Here is a 26059-nt window from a genome sequence, read left to right as displayed (position 1 = left end):
AGACATACTGTTAATCCCAGTGACACGTATGATTGGGTACTGCTAGTAGTATGTACACAAATGATTGGTTACTGCTAGTAGTATGTACACAAATGATTGGTTACTGCTAGTAGTATGTACACATATGATTGGTTACTGCTAGTAGTATGTACACATATGATTGGTTACTGCTAGTAGTATGTACACTAATGATTGGTTACTGCTAGTAGTATGTACACTAATGATTGGTTACTGCTAGTAGTATGTACACTAATGATTGGTTACTGCTAGTAGTATGTACACTAATGATTGGTTACTGCTAGTAGTATATGCACATATGATTGGTTACTGCTAGTAGTATGTACACACATGATTGGTTACTGCTAGTAGTATGTACACAAATGATTGATTACTGCTAGTAGTATATGCACATATGATTGGTTACTGCTAGTAGTATGTACACTAATGATTGATTACTGCTAGTAGTATGTACACTAATGATTGGTTAATGCTAGTAGTATGTACACTAATGATTGATTACTGCAAGTAGTATGTACACAAATGACTGATTACTGCAAGTAGTATGTACACAAATGATTGGTTACTGCAAGTAGTATGTACACAAATGACTGATTACTGCAAGTAGTATGTACACAAATGATTGGTTACTGCAAGTAGTATGTACACAAATGACTGATTACTGCAAGTAGTATGTACACAAATGATTGGTTACTGCAAGTAGTATGTACACACATGATTGGTTACTGCAAGTAGTATGTACACAAATGATTGATTACTGCTAGTAGTATGTACACTAATGACTGATTACTGCAAGTAGTATGCACACTGCTAGTAGTATGTACACATATGATTGGTTACTGCTAGTAGTATGTACACAAATGATTGGTTACTGATAGTAGTATGTACACAAATGATTGGTTACTGCTAGTAGTATGTACACAAATGATTGGTTACTGATAGTAGTATGTACACAAATGATTGATTACTGCTAGTAGTATGTACACTAATGATTGGTTACAGCTAGTAGTATGTAGACAAATGATTGGTTACTGCTAGTAGTATGTACACTGATGATTGATTACTGCTAGTAGTATGTACACTAATGATTGGTTAATGCTAGTAGTATGTACACTAATGATTGATTACTGCTAGTAGTATGTACACTAATGATTGGTTAATGCTAGTAGTATGTACACAAATGACTGATTACTGCAAGTAGTATGTACACAAATGATTGGTTACTGCAAGTAGTATGTACACACATGATTGGTTACTGCAAGTAGTATGTACACAAATGATTGATTACTGCTAGTAGTATGTACACTAATGACTGATTACTGCAAGTAGTATGCACACTGCTAGTAGTATGTACACATATGATTGGTTACTGCTAGTAGTATGTACACAAATGATTGGTTACTGCTAGTAGTATGTACACAAATGATTGGTTACTGATAGTAGTATGTACACAAATGATTGATTACTGCTAGTAGTATGTACACTAATGATTGGTTACAGCTAGTAGTATGTAGACAAATGATTGGTTACTGCTAGTAGTATGTGCACTGATGATTGATTACTGCTAGTAGTATGTACACTAATGATTGGTTAATGCTAGTAGTATGTACACTAATGATTGATTACTGCTAGTAGTATGTACACTAATGATTGGTTAATGCTAGTAGTATGTACACAAATGATTGGTTACTGCTAGTAGTATGTACACTAATGATTGGTTACTGCTAGTAGTATGTAGACAAATGATTGGTTACTGCTAGTAGTATGTACACTGATGATTGATTACTGCTAGTAGTATGTACACTAATGATTGGTTAATGCTAGTAGTATGTACACTAATGATTGATTACTGCTAGTAGTATGTACACTAATGATTGGTTAATGCTAGTAGTATGTACACAAATGATTGGTTACTGCTAGTAGTATGTACACAAATGATTGGTTACTGCTAGTAGTATGTACACATGATTGGTTACTGCTAGTAGTATGTACACTAATGATTGGTTACTGCTAGTAGTGTGTACAATAATGATTGGTTACTGCTAGTAGTATGTACACTAATGATTGGTTACTGCAAGTAGTATGTACACTAATGATTGGTTACTGCTAGTAGTGTGTACAATAATGATTGGTTACTGCTAGTAGTATGTACACAAATGATTGGTTACTGCAAGCAGTATGTACACAAATGACTGATTACTGCAAGTAATATGTACACAAATGATTGGTTACTGCTAGTAGTGTGTACAATAATGATTGGTTACTGCTAGTAGTATGTACACAAATGATTGGTTACTGCTAGTAGTATGTACACATATGATTGGTTACTGCTAGTAGTATGTACACAAATGATTGGTTACTGCAAGTAATATGTACACAAATGATTGATTACTGCTAGTAGTATACACATATGATTGGTTACTGCTAGTAGTATGTACACATATGATTGGTTACTGCAAGTAGTATGTACATAAATGATTGGTTACTGCTAGTAGTATGTACACATATGATTGGTTACTGCTAGTAGTATGTACACATATGATTGGTTACTGCTAGTAGTATGTACACTAATGATTGGTTACTGCTAGTAGTATGTAAACTAATGATTGGTTACTGCTAGTAGTATGTACACTAATGATTGGTTACTGCTAGTAGTATGTACACATGATTGGTTACTGATAGTAGTATGTACACAAATGATTGGTTACTGCTAGTAGTATGTACACAAATGATTGGTTACTGCTAGTAGTATGTACACTGGTGATTGATTACTGCTAGTAGTATGTACACTAATGATTGGTTACTGCTAGTAGTATGTACACTAATGATTGGTTACTGCTAGTAGTGTGTACAATAATGATTGGTTACTGCTAGTAGTACAAAATGTATGTACACAAATGATTGGTTACTGCAAGTAGTATGTACACAAATGATTGGTTACTGCTAGTAGTATGTACACATGATTGGTTACTGCTAGTAGTATGTACACAAATGATTGGTTACTGCTAGTAGTATGTACACAAATGATTGGTTACTGCTAGTAGTATGTACACTAATGATTGGTTACTGCTAGTAGTATGTACACTAATGATTGGTTACTGCTAGTAGTATGTACACTAATGACTGATTACTGCAAGTAGTATGTACACAAATGATTGGTTACTGCTAGTAGTATGTACACAAATGATTGGTTACTGCTAGTAGTATGTACACATGATTGGTTACTGCTAGTAGTATGTACACAAATGATTGGTTACTGCTAGTAGTATGTACACTAATGATTGGTTACTGCTAGTAGTATGTACACTAATGACTGATTACTGCAAGTAGTATGTACACAAATGATTGGTTACTGCTAGTAGTATGTACACTAATGATTGGTTACTGCTAGTAGTATGTACACATATGATTGGTTACTGCTAGTAGTATGTACACAAATGACTGATTACTGCTAGTAGTATGTACACAAATGATTGGTTACTGCTAGTAGTATGTACACACATGATTGGTTACTGCTAGTAGTATGTACACACATGATTGGTTACTGCTAGTAGTATGTACACAAATGATTGGTTACTGCTAGTAGTATGTACACAAATGATTGGTTACTGCTAGTAGTATGTACACTGATGATTGATTACTGCTAGTAGTATGTACACTAATGATTGGTTAATGCTAGTAGTATGTACACTAATGATTGATTACTGCTAGTAGTATGTACACTAATGATTGGTTAATGCTAGTAGTATGTACACAAATGATTGGTTACTGCAAGTAGTATGTACACAAATGATTGGTTACTGCTAGTAGTATGTACACATGATTGGTTACTGCTAGTAGTATGTACACTAATGATTGGTTACTGCTAGTAGTGTGTACAATAATGATTGGTTACTGCTAGTAGTATGTACACTAATGATTCGTTACTGCTAGTAGTATGTACACTAATGATTGGTTACTGCAAGTAGTATGTACACTAATGATTGGTTACTGCTAGTAGTGTGTACAATAATGATTGGTTACTGCTAGTAGTATGTACACAAATGATTGGTTACTGCAAGCAGTATGTACACAAATGACTGATTACTGCTAGTAGTATGTACACATATGATTGGTTACTGCTAGTAGTATGTACACATATGATTGGTTACTGCTAGTAGTATGTACACAAATGATTGGTTACTGCTAGTAGTATGTACACATATGATTGGTTACTGCTAGTAGTATGTACACGTATGATTGGTTACTGCTAGTAGTATGTACACATATGATTGGTTACTGCTAGTAGTATGTACACAAATGATTGGTTACTGCTAGTAGTATGTACACAAATGATTGGTTACTGCTAGTAGTATGTACACTAATGATTGGTTACTGCTAGTAGTATGTACACATATGATTGGTTACTGCTAGTAGTATGTACACATATGATTGGTTACTGCTAGTAGTATGTACACATATGATTGGTTACTGCTAGTAGTATGTACACAAATGATTGGTTACTGCTAGTAGTATGTACACAAATGATTGGTTACTGCTAGTAGTATGTACACAAATGATTGGTTACTGCTAGTAGTATGTACACATATGATTGGTTACTGCTAGTAGTATGTACACAAATGATTGGTTACTGCTAGTAGTATGTACACAAATGATTGGTTACTGCTAGTAGTATGTACACACATGATTGGTTACTGCAAGTAGTATGTACACACATGATTGGTTCGTGGTTACTGCAAGTAGTATGTACACATATGATTGGTTACTGCTAGTAGTATGTACACTAATGATTGGTTACTGCTAGTAGTATGTAAACTAATGATTGGTTACTGCTAGTAGTATGTACACTAATGATTGATTATTGCTAGTAGTATGTACACTAATGATTGGTTACCGCTAGTAGTATGTACACATGATTGGTTACTGATAGTAGTATGTACACAACTGATTGGTTACTGCTAGTAGTATGTACACTAATGATTGGTTACTGCTAGTAGTGTGTACAATAATGATTGGTTACTGCTAGTAGTATGTACACAAATGATTGGTTACTGCAAGTAGTATGTACACAAATGATTGATTACTGCTAGTAGTATGTACACTAATGACTGATTACTGCAAGTAATATGTACACAAATGATTGGTTACTGCAAGTAGTATGTACACAAATGATTGGTTACTGATAGTAGTATGTACACAAATGATTGGTTACTGATAGTAGTATGTACACAAATGATTGGTTACTGCAAGTAATATGTACACAAATGATTGGTTACTGCTAGTAGTATGTACACAAATGATTGGTTACTGCTAGTAGTATGTACACTAATGACTGATTACTGCTAGTAGTATGTACACAAATGATTGATTACTGCTAGTAGTATGTACACATATGATTGGTTACTGCTAGTAGTATGTACACATATGATTGGTTACTGCTAGTAGTAAGTACACAAATGACTGATTACTGCAAGTAATATGTACACAAATGATTGGTTACTGCTAGTAGTATGTACACATATGATTGGTTACTGCTAGTAGTATGTACACTAATGACTGATTACTGCTAGTAGTATGTACACAAATGATTGATTACTGCTAGTAGTATGTACACAAATGACTGATTACTGCAAGTAATATGTACACTAATGATTGGTTACTGCTAGTAGTATGTACACTAATGATTGGTTACTGCTAGTAGTAAGTACACAAATGACTGATTACTGCAAGTAATATGTACACAAATGATTGGTTACTGCTAGTAGTATGTACACAAATGACTGATTACTGCTAGTAGTATGTACACTAATGATTGGTTACTGCTAGTAGTATGTACACAAATGATTGGTTACTGCTAGTAGTAAGTACACTAATGATTGGTTACTGCTAGTAGTATGTAAACTAATGATTGGTTACTGCTAGTAGTATGTACACTGATGATTGGTTACTGCTAGTAGTATGTACACAAATGACTGATTACTGCTAGTAGTATGTACACAAATGATTGGTTACTGCTAGTAGTATGTACACAAATGACTGATTACTGCTAGTAGTATGTACACAAATGATTGGTTACTGCTAGTAATATGTACACTAATGATTGGTTACTGCTAGTAGTATGTACACAAATGATTGGTTACTGCTAGTAGTAAGTACACTAATGATTGGTTACTGCTAGTAGTATGTAAACTAATGATTGGTTACTGCTAGTAGTAAGTACACTAATGATTGGTTACTGCTAGTAGTATGTACACTAATGATTGGTTACTGCTAGTAGTATGTACACTAATGATTGGTTACTGCTAGTAGTATGTACACAAATGATTGGTTACTGCTAGTAGTATGTACACTAATGATTGGTTACTGCTAGTAGTAAGTACACTAATGATTGGTTACTGCTAGTAGTAAGTACACTAATGATTGGTTACTGCTAGTAGTATGTAAACTAATGATTGGTTACTGCTAGTAGTATGTACACTGATTGGTGACTGCTAGAATTCAATAGTTGGTTCATGTCAGTTAAAGTTGGTATAATGTAAACAATTAACACATTGTGATATGCAGAATGTAGGAGTGAAAATTTACTGACATGTAAAGATTTAGGAGATTTCAAAGACCACATTTCCAACAAATTCTGCACAAAAACTGGGAGAATATTTAGAATAATCCTAGAGAAAGCAAACATGCAGTATTACCTGATTGGCAACATCTTTCTCTGAAGTCCAACTCTGTTTTCTTCCTACAAAATATAATTACATGCAAGAACTTGTTCAATGTAATTAAAATTCAATGTAGCGAGAGATTCAGTCGATTTAATTCTTCTCACTGGTGTTGTCAACAACGTCTGACCAAGTACTTATGCAAGTCACACTCAAACAACTTTCCGCTCACAAAATTCGCCTTACTAGAAAGCATGTAATGAGATGCTTAATTGACTACAGAAGAGAAGCATGTAACAAGAGTTATGATTGGTTACTAGAAAGCAACTTGTAACAATATTTCTGATTGATTTCACTTCTTAAGAGCTGAACAAGACTTGCATAGACATACCACTGTTGTCTGAACCCTCTACTTACATGCAGCATAAATTGTAATTAACTTGTTCTTTGTGAGCAGTATGGATGAGCTCATATATCATGCTTGGATGCACTGTCATTGCCATGAAAGCTATAATTTATTTTCATGGAAGAATCATGAAATAATTGTACAATAATCTTAGAAGTAAATCTTGAAATAAGCCAACAATTTTTTAATAGCATCTAAGTACATAAATATTTTCATGCACAGTCAAGCACTTACCATTACATCAACTTCCGACACATGACCCTCTTCAATCACAATATAATCCTCCTCCTCAGAGGCAATATCACATTCTTCTTCTTCATTAGTATTATGATTATCAGCATCGTTAATAGCCTCATGTTCATCCATCTTGGCAGCATCATCATCGTCATTATATTGTACCTCAGCATTGATGTCTTCATCATCCATCTCATCATCATCATCTATCTGATGTGCATCATTCACTTCACCATTGTTGTCATCCATGTCCTCCTCACCATCAGCAGCATCATCATCATCATCATCTATTACCTGATGTGCATCATTCACTTCACCATAGTTATCATCCACCTTAGCATCGCTATTATCATCGTTCTCCTCACCATCAGCAGCATCATCAACATCATCATCATCATCATCTACCTCATTATCGGAGACATGATCAAAATTTTGTTTTTTCTCAATAAACATCTTGTTCTTTGCATCATCATTATGATGTAGTTCATCTGACTCTGACAAGTCATTCTCATAAAGCCGAGTAGATTCTGCTATTGGCAGATGCGTCTGTCTCACATTTACATCTCTCGACAGTGCATTGGCTTCTGAAAAATAATCTTTTTCAATGTGATCAGGCTGATTTTCTTCTTGTGTGTCAGCATTATCAAACATGTCAGTAGAAGTATCATTTAATGTATTGTGTTCACGTTGATCATTCACATGATCCTCTTTATGTAACTCTTCAAGATACTTTTCTACTCCCTTACTGAATGTACCAAGTGAAATTCTGTTTTGTCTCCGACGAATGAACCTTGGAACCCGAACTGAATCTCCAGATTCAGGTGCTTGCTGAAGAGATTGATACTTACTGAATGATCGTCTGCAATAAAAAAAAACAGGAGTCAAGAAAACTGAACTAACACTGTCAACAATGTTTGCCACTGCCAAATACAGCTGGTTTACTGAGCTAACAGTTCGCTGCTAGTCAGTGCATGTCCGGCGTGATATACCAAACAGAAGTTACGCAATTAGACAAACAAACTCGCAAAACGTACATCAGGCTCACTGGAAATGGATTCAAAACAAGGTATAGAAACCACACTGCCTCATTTCGTAATCAGGCCTCTAGAAATGTAGCAGAACTAAGTAAACATGTTTGGTATAGAGCATAGAATAACATGGAAAATTCTTGCTCGTGGTAGCCCCATACAGTAACTCCAGCCAACGATGCATTCTATGTTTGAAGGAAAAATTTATAATAATTATTATTAGACCTCACCACTCCACACTGAACAAAAGAAAAAAACTTTATTATGTAACACTTAAATCTGTATGTTTTTTATTTTTAATTAATTTTTTGATTAATACGGGTATGTTAATTTGCGAAGTTTATAATGTATGCTCGTTGGTGCAGTGAATTATTAAACATAAAGCTCCTGATGAGTGAGGTACTTGTACCTTACGAAACAGTGCTGTCGAGTTTCAATATTCATGTAGTTGTGCATTAATTCCTCTCTTACCTTATTTATCCGCTCTACATACATGTATACTTTGTATTGAGCACTTTTGTTTTGGAATAATAGACTCCCACATCTAGACTAGTAGTAGTCCAGAGTTTTAAATCCGGTTTGGTCCCCGAAGAAGAGGGTGGCCGGATTCACCTTAAACTAGTGGCAATCGCTCTTACCCCCTCCCTCCACTTTGCATCCCTCATCCTCATCCCAACCTTCCCACTCTCCTCCTCCGATTGCATCTTCCACGTCTTCTTTGGCCTTCCCCCTTTTCCTAGGACCGCTCACCTCTAAATAACTAACTGTTTAATTTATTTAAAAGATTCCTCTCATTAGTAAATAGCGCCCTTACTCAACAATATTTAGAATGAGTGGTTGGTCAAAAGTTTGATGAGTCAGGTGCATCTATTGGCTAAGCTTGTTGTACATAGATGCAAATGAGTATAGAAACCATTAATGTTGTAGGGTGCACTGGAAGGGGTGGAGGATTTCATGTTTGTAATGACTGGTTGTAATGCGGTATCTCGTTGTTTTCAAGATGCAGCCTGATATTTGTTGCTTTCTTGGTTGTTCAATTGTGGCTAAAATTTGTGTGGTGGGTGGGAAGATGTGTTTATTGTTTGTTGAGTCATTGTTTAGACACCCTGCAGCTTGAAATGGTATGGTCCAAATCCAAATTCGATATGGTGGTGTTGAATATCTGTGCGATATGGCAGGGTCGTCTAAAAACCACGCATCAAAATGATTTCTGTTTATTTATTTACTGTTGTAGATCCTGAGAACTAGCCATTGAATATGATGTCGGGAATAAATGGTTTTCTGAACAAGCTTTATTAATTATTGCTGGCAATATTCCAGTATGAATTGGGAGCAAACTGTGACACCAAATCTAGTCGTTGTATTGTTATGCTTCTAAAATATTTTTTTTTTAAATACAATAAATTAAATAGAAATATTATGTGTATTTTTGTATGTGGAAACATGGCTTACCCACTAAAAAATATAAAGAAGTGTGGTCTGCAGTTCTTTTTTTTAAAATTTTTTTATTTGTGAAAAAAACTTGAGTGTAAACAATACACTCACAGAGCAAGGCGAGTTCACCAACATGTCTATTCTCTTGCTTGAGTGTGAAAGTACATGGTTTAGTGACTACCTTGGGAAGGTTCTTCTATAAAAATAGAACAGATAAATAAATATATATATATAATACGGTACGGTGATAGAGGAATTAATACACAACTACATGAATATTGAAACTCGACAGCACTGTTTCGTAAGGTACAAGTACCTCACTCATCAGGAGCTTTATGTTTAATAATTCACTGCACCGAAGAGCATACATTATAAGCTTCGCAAATTAACATATTAATTAAAACAAGTCATTAAAAATTACACAGTCCCCGTTAAATTAAGTTCTCTTTGTGCTTGTCATATTAAAGCAGAGGGGTTGTCGCGAGCGTGTCCTTGAAACTTGAGTTCCAAGTGGCGTATACAACAGATTGTTTATTTACATCAAAACACGTGTTCAGTGTAGTAGTAATATGGCCAAAATAAAAACGGCAGTTATTCGGCCATCTTTGATTATGAAACACACTGATATGCATGATGTATGTGCCAAATACGAATGAAAATGTTACATAAATTGTGGAAATATAGTAGTAAGGCCAAAAAGTCAGATGGCTGTCAATCGGCCATCCTTGACCAGATTTTAAAACAAATTGCCATGGACATGCGTCCTAATATGTATAAAGTACATGTATGTGCCAAATTTGAATGAAAACTGACAGAGCACGTCCAAGATACCGCATAAAATAAACAAAAACAAAATGCCTGCCAGTCTACCATCTTTGAACCAATTGCGCAATAAATCGTCATAGACATGTATCCTAACATGTATAATCTATGTACCAAGCTTGAATGACAACTGACAAAGCATGTCCAAAATACAACATTTTCAAAAAACAAGATGGCTGCCAGTCGGCCATTTTGAATCGAATTGCTAAACCACTGCATGTGCATTCGTCCAACATAAGATAATAGGGATGCAAAGAATGAATGGAATCGGTCTACAGGATTCTGAATTATGACTCTGGACGGACTGAGGGATGTACGGACACATGGACGGATGGACAGACTCAGGAACTCACGGATGGTCGGGGACATGTATCATAACATGTATGATCTATGTACTAAATTTGAATGAAAACTGACAAAGCATGTTCAAAATACGGCATTTTCAAAAAACAAGATGGCTGCCAGTCGGCCATTTTGAATCGAATTGCTAAACCACTGCATGTGCATTCGTCCAACATAAGATAATAGGGATGCAAAGAATGAATGGAATCGGTCTACAGGATTCTGAATTATGACTCTGGACGGACTGAGGGATGTACGGACACATGGACGGATGGACAGACTCAGGAACTCACGGATGGTCGGGGACATGTATCATAACATGCATGATCTATGTACTAAATTTGAATGAAAACTGACAAAGCATGTCCAAAATACAACATTTTCAACAAATAAGATGGCTGCCAGTCGGCCATTTTGAATAGAATCGCTAAACCACTGCATGTGCATATGTCCCACATAAAGTACTAGGCACATGCAAAGAATGAACGGAATCGGTCCAAGGGATTCTGAGATATGACTCTGAACGAGCTTTTGATCTGTGTAGGCATGACACGAGTTCATTTCTAGAGTGGAGTGGTGGGGGGGGGAGTCTAATCGTGCAGACTAATCAACCCAACCAAATCTGAAATTGGGAAGATAAGCAAACAAATCCTGGATAGAATAATCAAGAAAATCATCAAAGCTACCGATATACACCAGTGGAAAAATACGTCCTCCGTGATAAAATGGTTTGACAACATCGATAACATGCCGCGCTATAACTATATTTGTTTTGACGTTGTGGAATTCTACCCATCCATAAGAGAGGATCGATTAAGCAAAGCGCTAAATTTTGCCTCAGCTTACGATAATATCCCGGATGAAGAAATAAACATCATCACCCACGCCAAACAAACGTTGTTAATCTTTAATCAATCGCCGTGGCAAAAGAGGGGCTCCAACACGTTTGATGTCAATATGGGAAGTTTCAACGGCACAGAGACCTGCGAACTTGTGGGCTGCTTCTTTCTTTCACAGCTCAAAGCACAGTTAGAAAAGAACGTTCACATCGGTCTATACAGAGATGATGGCTTAGCTGCCTTAGACGCCACACCCAAAGAGACTGAAAAAATCAAACAAGCAGCCTATCGGCTGAGATAGCTCCGCTGTTAGCAATGCACATTTCAATTAAAGAACTGAAGACATCATTAGAAAATGAACAATATGTATAGTATCAAAGCAATCGGACTTACAGTTTTTAACAAGAAGTCAAAAATTTTTACCAAAAATATTCACCAAAATTAGAGAATTGAAGATATCATTACAAAATGAACAAATCTGAGAGAGGTCCACATGTAGTATCTATATATGTAATATCAAAGCAATCGGACTTGCGGTTTTTAACAAGAAGTCGAAAATATCACTTTTTACCAAAAATTACAAAAATATTCACCAAAATTTAAGAATTGAAGATATCAACATGAAATGAACAAACCTAAGAGAGGGTTACCCAAGGTACACATACACCAAGTATCAAAGCATTCAGGCTTGTAGTTTTTCGAAAAAGTAAAACATTGACACGGACGACGACGACGAAGGACAATCACTCATATGATAAGCTTCGCTCGACAAAGTAGACAGCGTTGCTAAAAAGCTATCTGTCGCGTGTTTAAAAACAACGGCCTAAAGATCACGATCGAAGCAAACAAGAAAATCGTAAACTTCCTTGATGTCACGCTAAACCTCATTGAAAGTTCGTACAGTCCCTTCATAAAGCCTAATGCCAACATGGTATATGTATACAAGGAGAGTAATCACCCACCCGTCATCACAAAGAATATCCCGGCCGGGATTAACAAGCGTCTTTCTTCAATATCGTCCGATAAGAGGATGTTTGACATCGCGGCACCACCCTACCAAAGAGCTCTACGCAATAGCGGCTACAAACACCAATTAAAGTTTGAGCCCCCAACGGGGAAGGGTAAAAAAAAACGGCCGCATAGCAACGTGCTTTGGTTCAACCCACCATATAGCTGCAACGTCCGTAACAGTATGGAAAAGCGATTCCTGGATCTAATCGACAAGTGCTTTCCTACCGGGAACAATCTCAAGAAAATATTCAAAAAAAATACAATCAAAGTCAGCTATAGCTGTATGAACAACATCAAAGATACCATCAACAAGAAAAACAAACACCAACTCGCGACCGAAAATAACACTACCACTGACGAAACAAAAGCCAATAAGTTACGCAATTGCCAGAAAAAAAAAACATGTCCTGTCTGGCGTTGTATACCAAGCGGAAGTAACATGTTTAGACAAACACACCAGCGAAACGTATGTCTAACTTACTGGTAATGAGTTCAAAACAGAAACCACACAGCCTCATTTCGCAACCACGGCTCCAGAAGTGCAACGGAACTAAGTAAACGCGTCTTGTCACTCAAAGAAAAAGATATTGAATATAAAATACAATGGAAAATTCTTGCTCGCGGTAACCCTCATAATAGCTCCAGCAAACGATGCATTTTATGTTTGAAGGAAAAATTTATATAATTTTTAGACCCCACCACTCCACACTAAAATCAAAGTTAAACTGTAAATCAGAGCATGTATTATAAAGGTATAGGCTTTGTCTAATAAGTGAATGTAATTGCATGTACCCGGTAGGTCAATCCATCAATAAAATTGATCAAGATGTCTGAGAATCTATGACATACTGTATATGGAAACACATGATTTTGATATGGGCATTTTGAAAAACATGCAAGAACACTATACTTGTAAACAAAGGGCACTAATGTGGCACTCTACTATGAATGAGGTATTTCTAGAAGTCGGGGTTTGTCTCGTCTGCAGTTGAATAATTTTTGCTTTGATTTTCTTATGGGTTTTTTTCCCAATGCGACTTAATTTCACTTTTTTTAATTCCTGGTAATTAGTGTCATTAGCGATGGAGTAGTAAAAACCGCAATTAACCTCAGTGCAGCAAATCGGGATAGATCTTCCTGACGCAATGGGTAAATTTCGCTATTTTCGCTGACAAGTAAAATCTGCTAAATTAAACCTACGTGAACATGTAAAGTAACAACAGACTGTTTCCTTGACAGATTCTTGAAATTAAATCATCAAAATAGTACAACTAAAAAGTCTGTACAACATACCTAGAACATACCTTGAGCCCTTGAAAGCAATTGATCCAGCCCTTACATACGCCAACGATTGAAATTTGTTTAATTGCTATCAAATTATCGCTCAAAAACAAATATTTCATTTGTGAGACATGCTTTTGATACAAACCGAAGATCGTGATCGACCCTACACAAAACTACCGCCATTTTGTCTTCCTTGTCCTTGTTCGACAAAAACAAAAAACTTGCATATTTACTATTTGTTTAATGAGTGCATTTTTGTTTAAAAATATCAAACAAGAATAAACACTATATAAAGTAAAATAGGAATCAACTGCTTCGTTTTATTTGAGTAAGATGGAAACCATGCGAAAACAAATGTGAAACATTACTGTCTGCTCGAGGAGAAGACACTGGGAATCATGTGCAAAGAGATTGTTTACAAATTAGATCACATTGGAAGTGCTTTCAGTCACGGTGTGTAGCGTTGTGTCTGCCTTATACATGGATTAAGTGTAGATGCGGGGATTCAGCTTTCCTTTTCTCTGCTTGTGGCGTCGCAATAGCGGTGAAGGTCAGTACTGGGTTGAACAGACAGCCATGGACACTATATTTTGAATGATCATAAATAATTGTTGAACCCAATAGTAGTGATCACTGTGATTATTATATAAATTTTTTGCAAAGTCTGGAACGATACTGAAAAAAAATCGTTGATTTCCTTCTATATTCATGCTTGAAAGTAGGCCAAAGTATCCGCAGGTGAATACGAGTATCCAGATAATAAGTTAGGATCAATCAGTTCACACGAATTGTTCTGATCTGATTCATCATTGCAAAACAATGGCCTGGAAACGGCCCAGCTTGAGAGAAACACTATCGTGGAAAGAAAGAACAGTATCGGATCCAATACTATTAAAAGACCTGATGAGAACACTGCAGAATTGCGGGCGAAACAAATGTTACGCGGCTATTGTCTGAGCGACGCAGGCCCGAGGAGAACACTGTACATGTAACCAGCACATTTACGAATCAAGATTGGCAGAAAGTTGTACGGCATCTGTCTTTGATTTTGTCTATTGATGAATATACGCACAAAGTGAAATTGAACTTGCGTTCATGAAAATCGGAAAGGGTACTGCCTTTTCGTCAAACTGAAAAAATGGCCGCGTCACTCTTGTAACTGCGCATGTCATTTTGAATAGATGTATATATATAAGTAACGTGATGTATAACGAATATATAAAATTTGAATATAATCAGTCGAAGCATTTCAGAAGCCCAATCATTAAAAAAAAATGGCAACCAGTCAGCCATTTTTAATCCAATCTGAAAAATAAAATGACGTGCATCAGAAACCCGTAATGTCTAATGTATGTACCAAGTTTGAACGAAATCCATCCATAAATGCCAGAAATGCTTGATATTTGATGATTTTTTAGCACAAAAATGACTACCATTCGGCCATTTTGAATAGGATCGTCAAACCATTATATCTGTTTATCTATGACATGATGTATAATGAATATTTAAAATTTGAATATAATCAGTCAAAACAAGTCTGAGATATGGGTCTTGAAGCCCATTCATTAAAACAAAATGGCCACCAGACAGTCATTTTGAATCCGATCTGAAAAATAAATGATGTGCATTAGGAACCTGTAATGTCTAATATATGTACCAAGTTTAAACGAAATCCATCCATAAATGCCAGAAATGCTTGATATTTGATGATTTTTTAGCACAAAAATGACAACCATTTGACCATTTTGAATAGGATCATCAAACCAATATATCTGTCTATCTATAACATGATGTATAATGAATATTTAAAATTTGAACATAATCAGTGAAAGCAAGTCAGAAATATGGCACGAGAACCACATTCATTAAAACAAAATGGCCACCAGTCGGCCATTTTGAATCTTATCTGAAAAACAAAATTATTTGCATCAAGGTCCCATAATGTGTAATGTATATACCAAGTTTGAACAAAATCCATATGTAAATAACCAAGAAATGCTTGATTTTTAGGATTTTTTAACACAAAAATGGCCGCCATTCTGCCATCTTGAATCAGATGGTAATACAAAATGATGTGCATCAAGGTCTTATAATGTCTAATGTATATACCAAGTTTGAACAAAATCCATCTGTAAACAGCCGAGAAATGCTTGATTTTGATGATTTTTAGCACAAAAATGGCCGCCATTCGGGGCCATCTTGAATCAGATCATGAAACGAATTGACGTGCATATGTATAATATCATGTATGATGTATTTGTTAAGTTTGATTGTGATTGGTCCAGGCATTTCTAAGATACAGATACTGCGTCCCAAAGGGGACTAATTAATGCAATAATTGACTAATCAATATGCATGGAATCTCACCAAAATCTAATCATCATATATTAGCTGTGTGCCAAATTTCATTTGAATTGAAATTGTAGATCTTGAGTTATCAGTGGAACAAATTTTAGTCACAGAGTCACAGACACCGGTACCACATAAGCTCCGTTTCACGGGAGCTAAAAAAGAAATAAACTTGTGTCATCATGCTGACACAGATCAAAAGCTCTAATATGTAACAATTAAACTTTCTATTTAATTTTAATTAATATGTTAATTTGCGAAGCTTATAATGTATGCTCTTTGGTGCAGTGAATTATTAAAGTGCCTGTGCAATGCCCACCCTCACGTTTCCCATTTTAGGTCTGTATCCCACTGAAATGGGCAGTTATTTATTTTTTTGCTGAAAATGAAAATGCTGAAAATGCTGAAAATTTGGGATATTTCTCGTGTTGTAGCCATGCCCACCTATCCTGAAACGGATGACTGTTTCCGGATTTCCGACTCTCGTCGAAAGTGCGCCACCAAATGCCAAAATGTGAGAGGAAGTCATACCCCCTGAGCCGTAATAACACTGGTCATTCAGTATACTTTTAAACGATATACATTTTTCAGTCGGCGTTTTTTTTTTCTTTCTTTTTTTGTTTATTTTCTTTCTTTGAGAGAGAGAGAGTTTTTAGATGTTGTGTTGTGGGCAGTTGCAGTGAAACATATAGTCATAATGTAAGTATTCACACGTTTCTAATCGATCCGAAGGTGCGACATCAGTGAACGAAAGCCACTTAACCTCAGATTCATTTTTTGGAAAAACTGTCCTCGTCCATGAAAAAAAAAAAAACTAGGTTTAAAGAGAAACGCCGACAACATAAATCTGGTGCAACACTTTTGAAAGAAATAGATTCCGGACCATGATCACAGAGGCGGATTTCAGAAGAGAGAGAGACGTCCGGCAAGTGTTTCAAAGGAGTTGACTTTTTTGCGATCCTGATTATCGTTTTATAGAGACCATTTAGTCCCTGTTAAGTAAAAGGTAGCAATAATTTCGACAGTGACACGAAAACGAAGTGTCGGACAAACAGGAAATTACACAGCCCTTACACACTGCTAATTGTTTTCATTTTCGAAGGCTAAAAGTTTCTGAATTGTTTGATGGTTTGTGTTGAATGTGGAATTCACACCTCTGTTCTTTTTTTACCTCCATGCTTGCAGCTTGATCTGCGTAATAATTCACCTATTTCAACAAAATTTCAATTTATTTCCACGCGACTGTCATTTATTTAGTAACTGTGATTTGTCGTTTTTTAAATTATTTTATAGTGATCACTATGGTCTAATGTTTAGAATGTCAAAATATGTTCTCTTTTATTTTAATTTTGAAAGTTTTACTCAGACGATCGATGAAATAAAACAGTGTAGTGACGTGCCTAGTAACCTGCTAAATAACGAGATAATTCCGACGTCAAATTCTATTTTGTCCAGCAACAGTGTACAAACGTGCGCCGCTGACGATCACGGTGACCGAAGAAATTTGCCTTATTTACACGTATCGGCAATGCAAGCTGCCATGCGACTTCCCCTTCTGACGTCACAAGGGGAATTTCTGTATGCAAATAAGAAGCTAATGAGGAGCCTCGTTTTAAAATACACAAAAATAAAGTTGCCGTAGATTGAGTTTAAAACACATTTTTTCACTTAAAAACATATTTCATGCTTAGAAACATACAAAAATAATAATATTTATGTATCAATGGATAATTTTAGGCGTGAAAATAGCAGCCATTTCACAGGCACTTTAAACATAAAGCGTCTGATGAGTGAGGTACTTGTACCTTATGAAAAAGTGCTATTGAGTTTCAATATTCATGTTCTTGTGTATTAATTCCTCTATCGTCCTATTCTACCCGCTCTACATATACTTTGTATTGAGCACTTTTGTTTTGGAATAATCGACTTTCGTATCTACACTATATATATATATATATATATTTCTTTTTGATTGCTGAACTAAAGAACTTTAGTTGCCACTGTGAAACATGGACAGTTTGAAATTAGTGCAGTGGTCAATTTCAACTATCCATTTATTACCTTGAAATGTAAATATAAAAATTGCAGGAGCGTTGGGGAACATATTAATAACCATTCTTACTTTATTTTACCCATTTGTTTAAAAAGGTTTTCCAACATTTGTTGGTGACTTTACTGTTAAAATGATTGAAAATATGGTTAGGGTCCTCATGCAAGAGACTATTAATAATATGGCCAAATATGGTTATGTGACTAAATATGGTCATGTGACCAAGGTTAAACCAATCAATTAATGAGGCTATAACAATTGAAAATTGAATGGTTGAATTCATATTTTTTTTAAAAGGAATAAAATGTTGGTATATTTTTACAAGGCATTGGATATGACCTCAAAATAATAGCTAGTACATGTATACAGGCTTCATAGTAAATCCTTGATGATTTCAGCAGCAAGTCTTAATCATTATGATTACAAAATGTATGCAATCGTTACAACTGATCAGATTTATGGCTACAACTGAATTTTGTCTGCTTCACAACACGCCTTATATTTTTTTTTGAAGCCCAATGAATTATTCACACATGTAAATCTTATCTCTGCTATATGATATATACCCAGGGCATGTATCCACTATTTTATCTGTTTGCAAGAATAACTTTACATTATAGTAATGTCTCTTGAACCTATGATCACGACTTTATTTTGAAGTAAAATTTTACCATACCAGCATGGTTGTGGCATTGTTTCAAAGAATGAAAACCACTTTGCTATTTTATTCTCAATTCTCTGCTCTTGAAAAAAAACTGTATCGATATTTATATATACATTATTGAAACTAGAGGTCCTAAATCGAAACACAGTCATTCACAGTAGCTATTATGCTGTCCAACACATGCAGCCGATAGGCAATATAAATAGTCAGTATCCATAGATTATAGCAAATATACCACTAAAGTCAAAGAAAGTGATCTGTAAATACCCGGATAATGTCTCAGTCTCGTGTGGATTTTTATCATTTCTCAATTCAGCTTCCAGAGTAGCTAATGTCAACTGACTTTTCCCTCTTCTTTTGAATGACGGGGTTTTCTTATGAGCAAAAGTAGCATTGTCAAACTCATCATTTTGTAATGCTTCATTATTCAATCTGGAACAGAAATACATACAAATGTATATTATATGAAAGCATCAAGAATGATTATATTCTTGACTGAATCAGTACACATTATACTGGTAATGGGGGCTGTAGTCCTGACTGAATCAGTACACATTATACTGGTAATGAGGGCTGTAGTCCTGACTGAATCAGTACACATTATACTGGTAATGAGAGCTGTAGTCCTGACTGAATCAGTACACATTATACTGACAATGAGGGCTGTAGTCCTGACTGAATCAGTACACATTATACTGACAATGAGGGCTGTAGTCCTGACTGAATCAGTACACATTATACTGGTAATGAGGGCTGTAGTCCTGACTGAATCAGTACACATTATACTGGTAATGAGGGCTGTAGTCCTGACTGAATCAGTACACATTATACTGGTAATGAGGGCTGTAGTCCTGACTGAATCAGTACACATTATACTGGTAATGAGGGCTGTAGTCCTGACTGAATCAGTACACATTATACTGGTAATGAGGGCTGTAGTCCTGACTGAATCAGTACACATTATACTGGTAATGAGGGCTGAAGTCCTGACTGAATCAGTACACATTATACTGGTAATGAGGGCTGTAGTCCTGACTGAATCAGTACACATTATACTGGTAATGAGGGCTGTAGTCCTGACTGAATCAGTACACATTATACTGGTAATGAGGGCTGTAGTCCTGACTGAATCAGTACACATTATACTGGCAATGAGGGCTGTAGTCCTGACTGAATCAGTACACATTATACTGGTAATGAGGGCTGTAGTCCTGACTGAATCAGTACACATTATACTGGTAATGAGGGCTGTAGTCCTGACTGAATCAGTACACATTATACTGGTAATGAGAGCTGTAGTCCTGACTGAATCAGTACACATACTGGTAATGAGGGCTGTAGTCCTGACTGAATCAGTACACATTATACTGGTAATGAGGGCTGTAGTCCTGACTGAATCAGTACACATTATACTGGTAATGAGGGCTGTAGTCCTGACTGAATCAGTACACATTATACTGGTAATGAGGGCTGTAGTCCTGACTGAATCAGTACACATTATACTGGTAATGAGAGCTGTAGTCCTGACTGAATCAGTACACATACTGACAATGAGGGCTGTAGTCCTGACTGAATCAGTACACATTATACTGGTAATGAGGGCTGTAGTCCTGACTGAATCAGTACACATTATACTGGTAATGAGGGCTGTAGTCCTGACTGAATCAGTACACATTATACTGGTAATGAGGGCTGTAGTCCTGACTGAATCAGTACACATTATACTGGTAATGAGGGCTGTAGTCCTGACTGAATCAGTACACATTATACTGGTAATGAAGGCTGTAGTCCTGACTGAATCAGTACACATACTGGTAATGAGGGCTGTAGTCCTGACTGAATCAGTACACATTATACTGGTAATGAGGGCTGTAGTCCTGACTGAATCAGTACACATTATACTGGTAATGAGGGCTGTAGTCCTGACTGAATCAGTACACATTATACTGGTAATGAGGGCTGTAGTCCTGACTGAATCAGTACACATTATACTGGTAATGAGGGCTGTAGTCCTGACTGAATCAGTACACATTATACTGGTAATGAGGGCTGTAGTCCTGACTGAAGTACACATTATACTGGTAATGAGGGCTGTAGTCCTGACTGAATCAGTACACATTATACTGGTAATGAGGGCTGTAGTCCTGACTGAATCAGTACACATTATACTGGTAATGAGGGCTGTAGTCCTGACTGAATCAGTACACATTATACTGGTAATGAGGGCTGTAGTCCTGACTGAATCAGTACACATTATACTGGTAATGAGGGCTGTAGTCCTGACTGAATCAGTACACATTATACTGGTAATGAGGGCTGTAGTCCTGACTGAATCAGTACACATTATACTGGCAATGAGAGCTGTAGTCCTGACTGAATCAGTACACATTATACTGGTAATGAGGGCTGTAGTCCTGACTGAATCAGTACACATTATACTGGTAATGAGAGCTGTAGTCCTGACTGAATCAGTACACATTATACTGGTAATGAGGGCTGTAGTCCTGACTGAATCAGTACACATTATACTGGTAATGAGGGCTGTAGTCCTGACTGAATCAGTACACATTATACTGGTAATGAAGGCTGTAGTCCTGACTGAATCAGTACACATACTGGTAATGAGGGCTGTAGTCCTGACTGAATCAGTACACATTATACTGACAATGAGGGCTGTAGTCCTGACTGAATCAGTACACATTATACTGGTAATGAGGGCTGTAGTCCTGACTGAATCAGTACACATTATACTGGTAATGAGGGCTGTAGTCCTGACTGAATCAGTACACATTATACTGGTAATGAGGGCTGTAGTCCTGACTGAATCAGTACACATTATACTGGTAATGAGGGCTGTAGTCCTGACTGAATCAGTACACATTATACTGGTAATGAGGGCTGTAGTCCTGACTGAATCAGTACACATTATACTGGTAATGAGGGCTGTAGTCCTGACTGAATCAGTACACATTGTACTGGTAATGAGGGCTGTAGTCCTGACTGAATCAGTACACATTATACTGACAATGAGGGCTGTAGTCCTGACTGAATCAGTACACATTATACTGACAATGAGGGCTGTAGTCCTGACTGAATCAGTACACATTATACTGGTAATGAGGGCTGTAGTCCTGACTGAATCAGTACACATTATACTGGTAATGAGGGCTGTAGTCCTGACTGAATCAGTACACATTATACTGGTAATGAGGGCTGTAGTCCTGACTGAATCAGTACACATTATACTGGTAATGAGGGCTGTAGTCCTGACTGAATCAGTACACATTATACTGGTAATGAGGGCTGTAGTCCTGACTGAATCAGTACACATTATACTGGTAATGAGGGCTGTAGTCCTGACTGAATCAGTACACATTATACTGGTAATGAGGGCTGTAGTCCTGACTGAATCAGTACACATTGTACTGGTAATGAGGGCTGTAGTCCTGACTGAATCAGTACACATTATACTGACAATGAGGGCTGTAGTCCTGACTGAATCAGTACACATTATACTGACAATGAGGGCTGTAGTCCTGACTGAATCAGTACACATTATACTGGTAATGAGGGCTGTAGTCCTGACTGAATCAGTACACATTATACTGGTAATGAGGGCTGTAGTCCTGACTGAATCAGTACACATTATACTGGTAATGAGGGCTGTAGTCCTGACTGAATCAGTACACATTATACTGGTAATGAGGGCTGTAGTCCTGACTGAATCAGTACACATTATACTGGTAATGAGGGCTGTAGTCCTGACTGAATCAGTACACATTATACTGGTAATGAGGGCTGTAGTCCTGACTGAATCAGTAACATTATACTGGTAATGAGAGCTGTAGTCCTGACTGAATCAGTACACATTATACTGGTAATGAGGGCTGTAGTCCTGACTGAATCAGTACACATTATACTGGTAATGAGGGCTGTAGTCCTGACTGAATCAGTACACATACTGGTAATGAGGGCTGTAGTCCTGACTGAATCAGTACACATTACTGGTAATGAGGGCTGTAGTCCTGACTGAATCAGTACACATACTGGTAATGAGGGCTGTAGTCCTGACTGAATCAGTACACATTATACTGGTAATGAGGGCTGTAGTCCTGACTGAATCAGTACACATTATACTGGTAATGAGAGCTGTAGTCCTGACTGAATCAGTACACATTAAACTGGTAATGAGGGCTGTAGTCCTGACTGAATCAGTACACATTATACTGGCAATGAGAGCTGTAGTCCTGACTGAATCAGTACACATTATACTGGTAATGAGGGCTGTAGTCCTGACTGAATCAGTACACTTTATACTGGTAATGAGGGCTGTAGTCCTGACTGAATCAGTACACATTATACTGGCAATGAGGGCTGTAGTCTTGACTGAATCAGTACACATTATACTGGTAATGAGGGCTGTAGTCCTGACTGAATCAGTACACATTATACTGGTAATGAGGGCTGTAGTCCTGACTGAATCAGTACACATTATACTGGTAATGAGAGCTGTAGTCCTGACTGAATCAGTACACATTATACTGGTAATGAGGGCTGTAGTCCTGACTGAATCAGTACACATTATACTGGTAATGAGGGCTGTAGTCCTGACTGAATCAGTACACATTATACTGGTAATGAAGGCTGTAGTCCTGACTGAATCAGTACACATACTGGTAATGAGGGCTGTAGTCCTGACTGAATCAGTACACATTATACTGACAATGAGGGCTGTAGTCCTGACTGAATCAGTACACATTATACTGGTAATGAGGGCTGTAGTCCTGACTGAATCAGTACACATTATACTGACAATGAGGGCTGTAGTCCTGACTGAAGTAGAACATTCTGTATACTTGATTAAAACAAATATTTACATAATATACCTAGATGTTTTGCTCACAAGGATTTCTGGACCAGATAGATCTTGTAGAGTAGGTAGAATTTCTTTCAGTTGAGGGAGATGAACTGCTGGTGTTTTAGGACTCCCTTAAGGTGGAAAATAAAAGATACAAGTAATAGAATTACATAGTTTGCCGTGACGTAGCGATCAATCAATTTGGGCACAGTCCCTGTTAGTTATCAAATTTAAGATTTAAGTTTTGTTTATAGTAATATATCCACATGTCAGAGATATGGATCCAGAATCTGATGCTTAATTATGATGATTATTTAACATTAAAAATGGTTGACATCCAGTAATCTTGTATTTGGTCATCAAACGAGTACTTGTCTATATTGAGAGATATTGCTCTGGAATAGCAATAAAAAAAAAAGGCCTCCATGAATATATACAATTTGAACATATCAGAGAACCGCAGACTTTAGAACCGCATTCATTAAAACAAAATGGCCGCCAGTTAGCCATTTTGAATCCAATCTGAAAAACAAAATCATGTACATCAAGGACCAATAATGTCTAATGCATGTACAAAGTTTAAACAAAATCAATCCATAAATGAGCGATTCCAGAATGCTAGAAAGGCATGAATTTTGATGATTTCTTTAGCACAAAAATGGCCACCATTTGGCCATTTTTGATCGATTGGTCAAACTAATAAATCTGTACATCTATTACAGTAGTCATTTCGCCGTACCTCCCGCCCGCTTCCGGATTTCGATCGCTTTTTTTTCGCTCGCTTTGTTCAATTCGACCGCGCAATTTCCGCTTTTTTTTCGACCACGCAAATCCGGAAGTATCCGCTCGCGCAATCGCTCGCTCGCTCGCCTGACAGCGCAACCGCCCGCATTTACAGTTCATTACCTACTGTTTCATGTACAAGTGTATCATTTTTGTTTTTTATGATGTTAAAATAAGAATAAATACAATCAGAAATTTATAGAACGACCGTTGAAAAAATACGGTGGATCACACGGCCATATAAAATTGGTAATAATACATACGCGTAGTAATAATGTCCACCATAAACAAGATCGAACCAAACATGTGAAATCAAATACAACACAGACACAACTAATATGAAATAAAACCATTCTATTTTTGGTGGAGAGCGAAAAATGTCTACTGTAGAGTACGGTATTCGTTGAGTAACCGTGTGTAGGGTGATGGTTGTCATGCACGCATGGTTTGGGTTTAACACGGGTCAAGTTGTAGTTATGTTAAAATCCGTGGCACCTATAACAATTGAAGAATATCTGCAGGAATAGTAAGACTGTGAAAAAAAACGACTGATCGATTGTTATAGAATGACCGTAGTGTACAATTTGTCAAACAAATACAATACTTGCAAATGTAATGTCGGCCAGCGCCCATCTTGTCCGAAGTTGTCGAAGCCGACATCAATGGAGATCGCGTTTTTTAACTAGGCGGCTGGCAAGCGGACTAACACGTTACATAAACTTGTTGAATTACAATTATGGTTTTTATTTTTGCGCCCAATGTCTCGTAATAAAATAAAGGATTCAAATTTTGCAAGGTATTCCGTTTTTTGCGAACTCTGGGCGAAATACTTTCATGAGCTGTACGTAGTTCACTTACAGCCAAAAAAAGTTAGCTTGGACATTAAGTTGTGAGACGCGACAAAACAAACGCTGCCAGTGATAGATAGAACAAAATAAACGCAATCAAAGGCGCCGACCACACGCTTTGGAAATAAATAGTTCACTTACAGCCAAAAAAAGTTAGCTTGGACATTAAGTTGTGAGACGCGACAAAACAAACGCTGCCAGTGATAGATAGAACAAAATAAACGCAATCAAAGGCGCCGACCACACGCTTTGGAAATAAATAGAACGTGTTGCTAAGAGGAATCGCACCTGCATCTTGACGACGTCTCTGGTCATGAGCAGGGTTTGCCGCGTCTTAGAAAAATTGAAAGTTAAAATGGAATCAGTGTCGGGGAACCATTCACAATGTTTGCATGAAAAGTCCCACGCGAAAGAGTTTTTTTTTTTCCTG

At 36.8% G+C, this 26059-nt stretch overlaps 1 protein-coding gene across 3 annotated transcripts in view; it reads right to left on the bottom strand.

Moving 5' to 3' along the window:
* LOC102810270 (uncharacterized) overlaps window positions 1-26059 on the bottom strand; it is a 65597-nt gene that overhangs the window by 11408 nt on the left and 28130 nt on the right. For all 3 annotated transcript variants that reach the window (XM_085499976.1, XM_085499978.1, XM_085499977.1), the window contains exons 4-7: window positions 24027-24129; window positions 19408-19572; window positions 7318-8176; window positions 6714-6757 (exon numbers count right to left, since the gene is read on the bottom strand). In XM_085499976.1, the coding sequence (XP_085356102.1) occupies window positions 6714-6757; window positions 7318-8176; window positions 19408-19572; window positions 24027-24129 (1171 nt within the window). The remainder of the gene's footprint in view (window positions 1-6713; window positions 6758-7317; window positions 8177-19407; window positions 19573-24026; window positions 24130-26059) is intronic.

This window comes from Saccoglossus kowalevskii, chromosome 6, assembly GCF_978046115.1.
Source record: "Saccoglossus kowalevskii chromosome 6, keSacKowa6.1, whole genome shotgun sequence".
NCBI lineage: Eukaryota > Metazoa > Hemichordata > Enteropneusta > Harrimaniidae > Saccoglossus > Saccoglossus kowalevskii.
The sequence above is the reverse complement of the archived record's forward strand: the minus strand, read 5'-3'. Positions and strand labels throughout refer to the sequence as shown.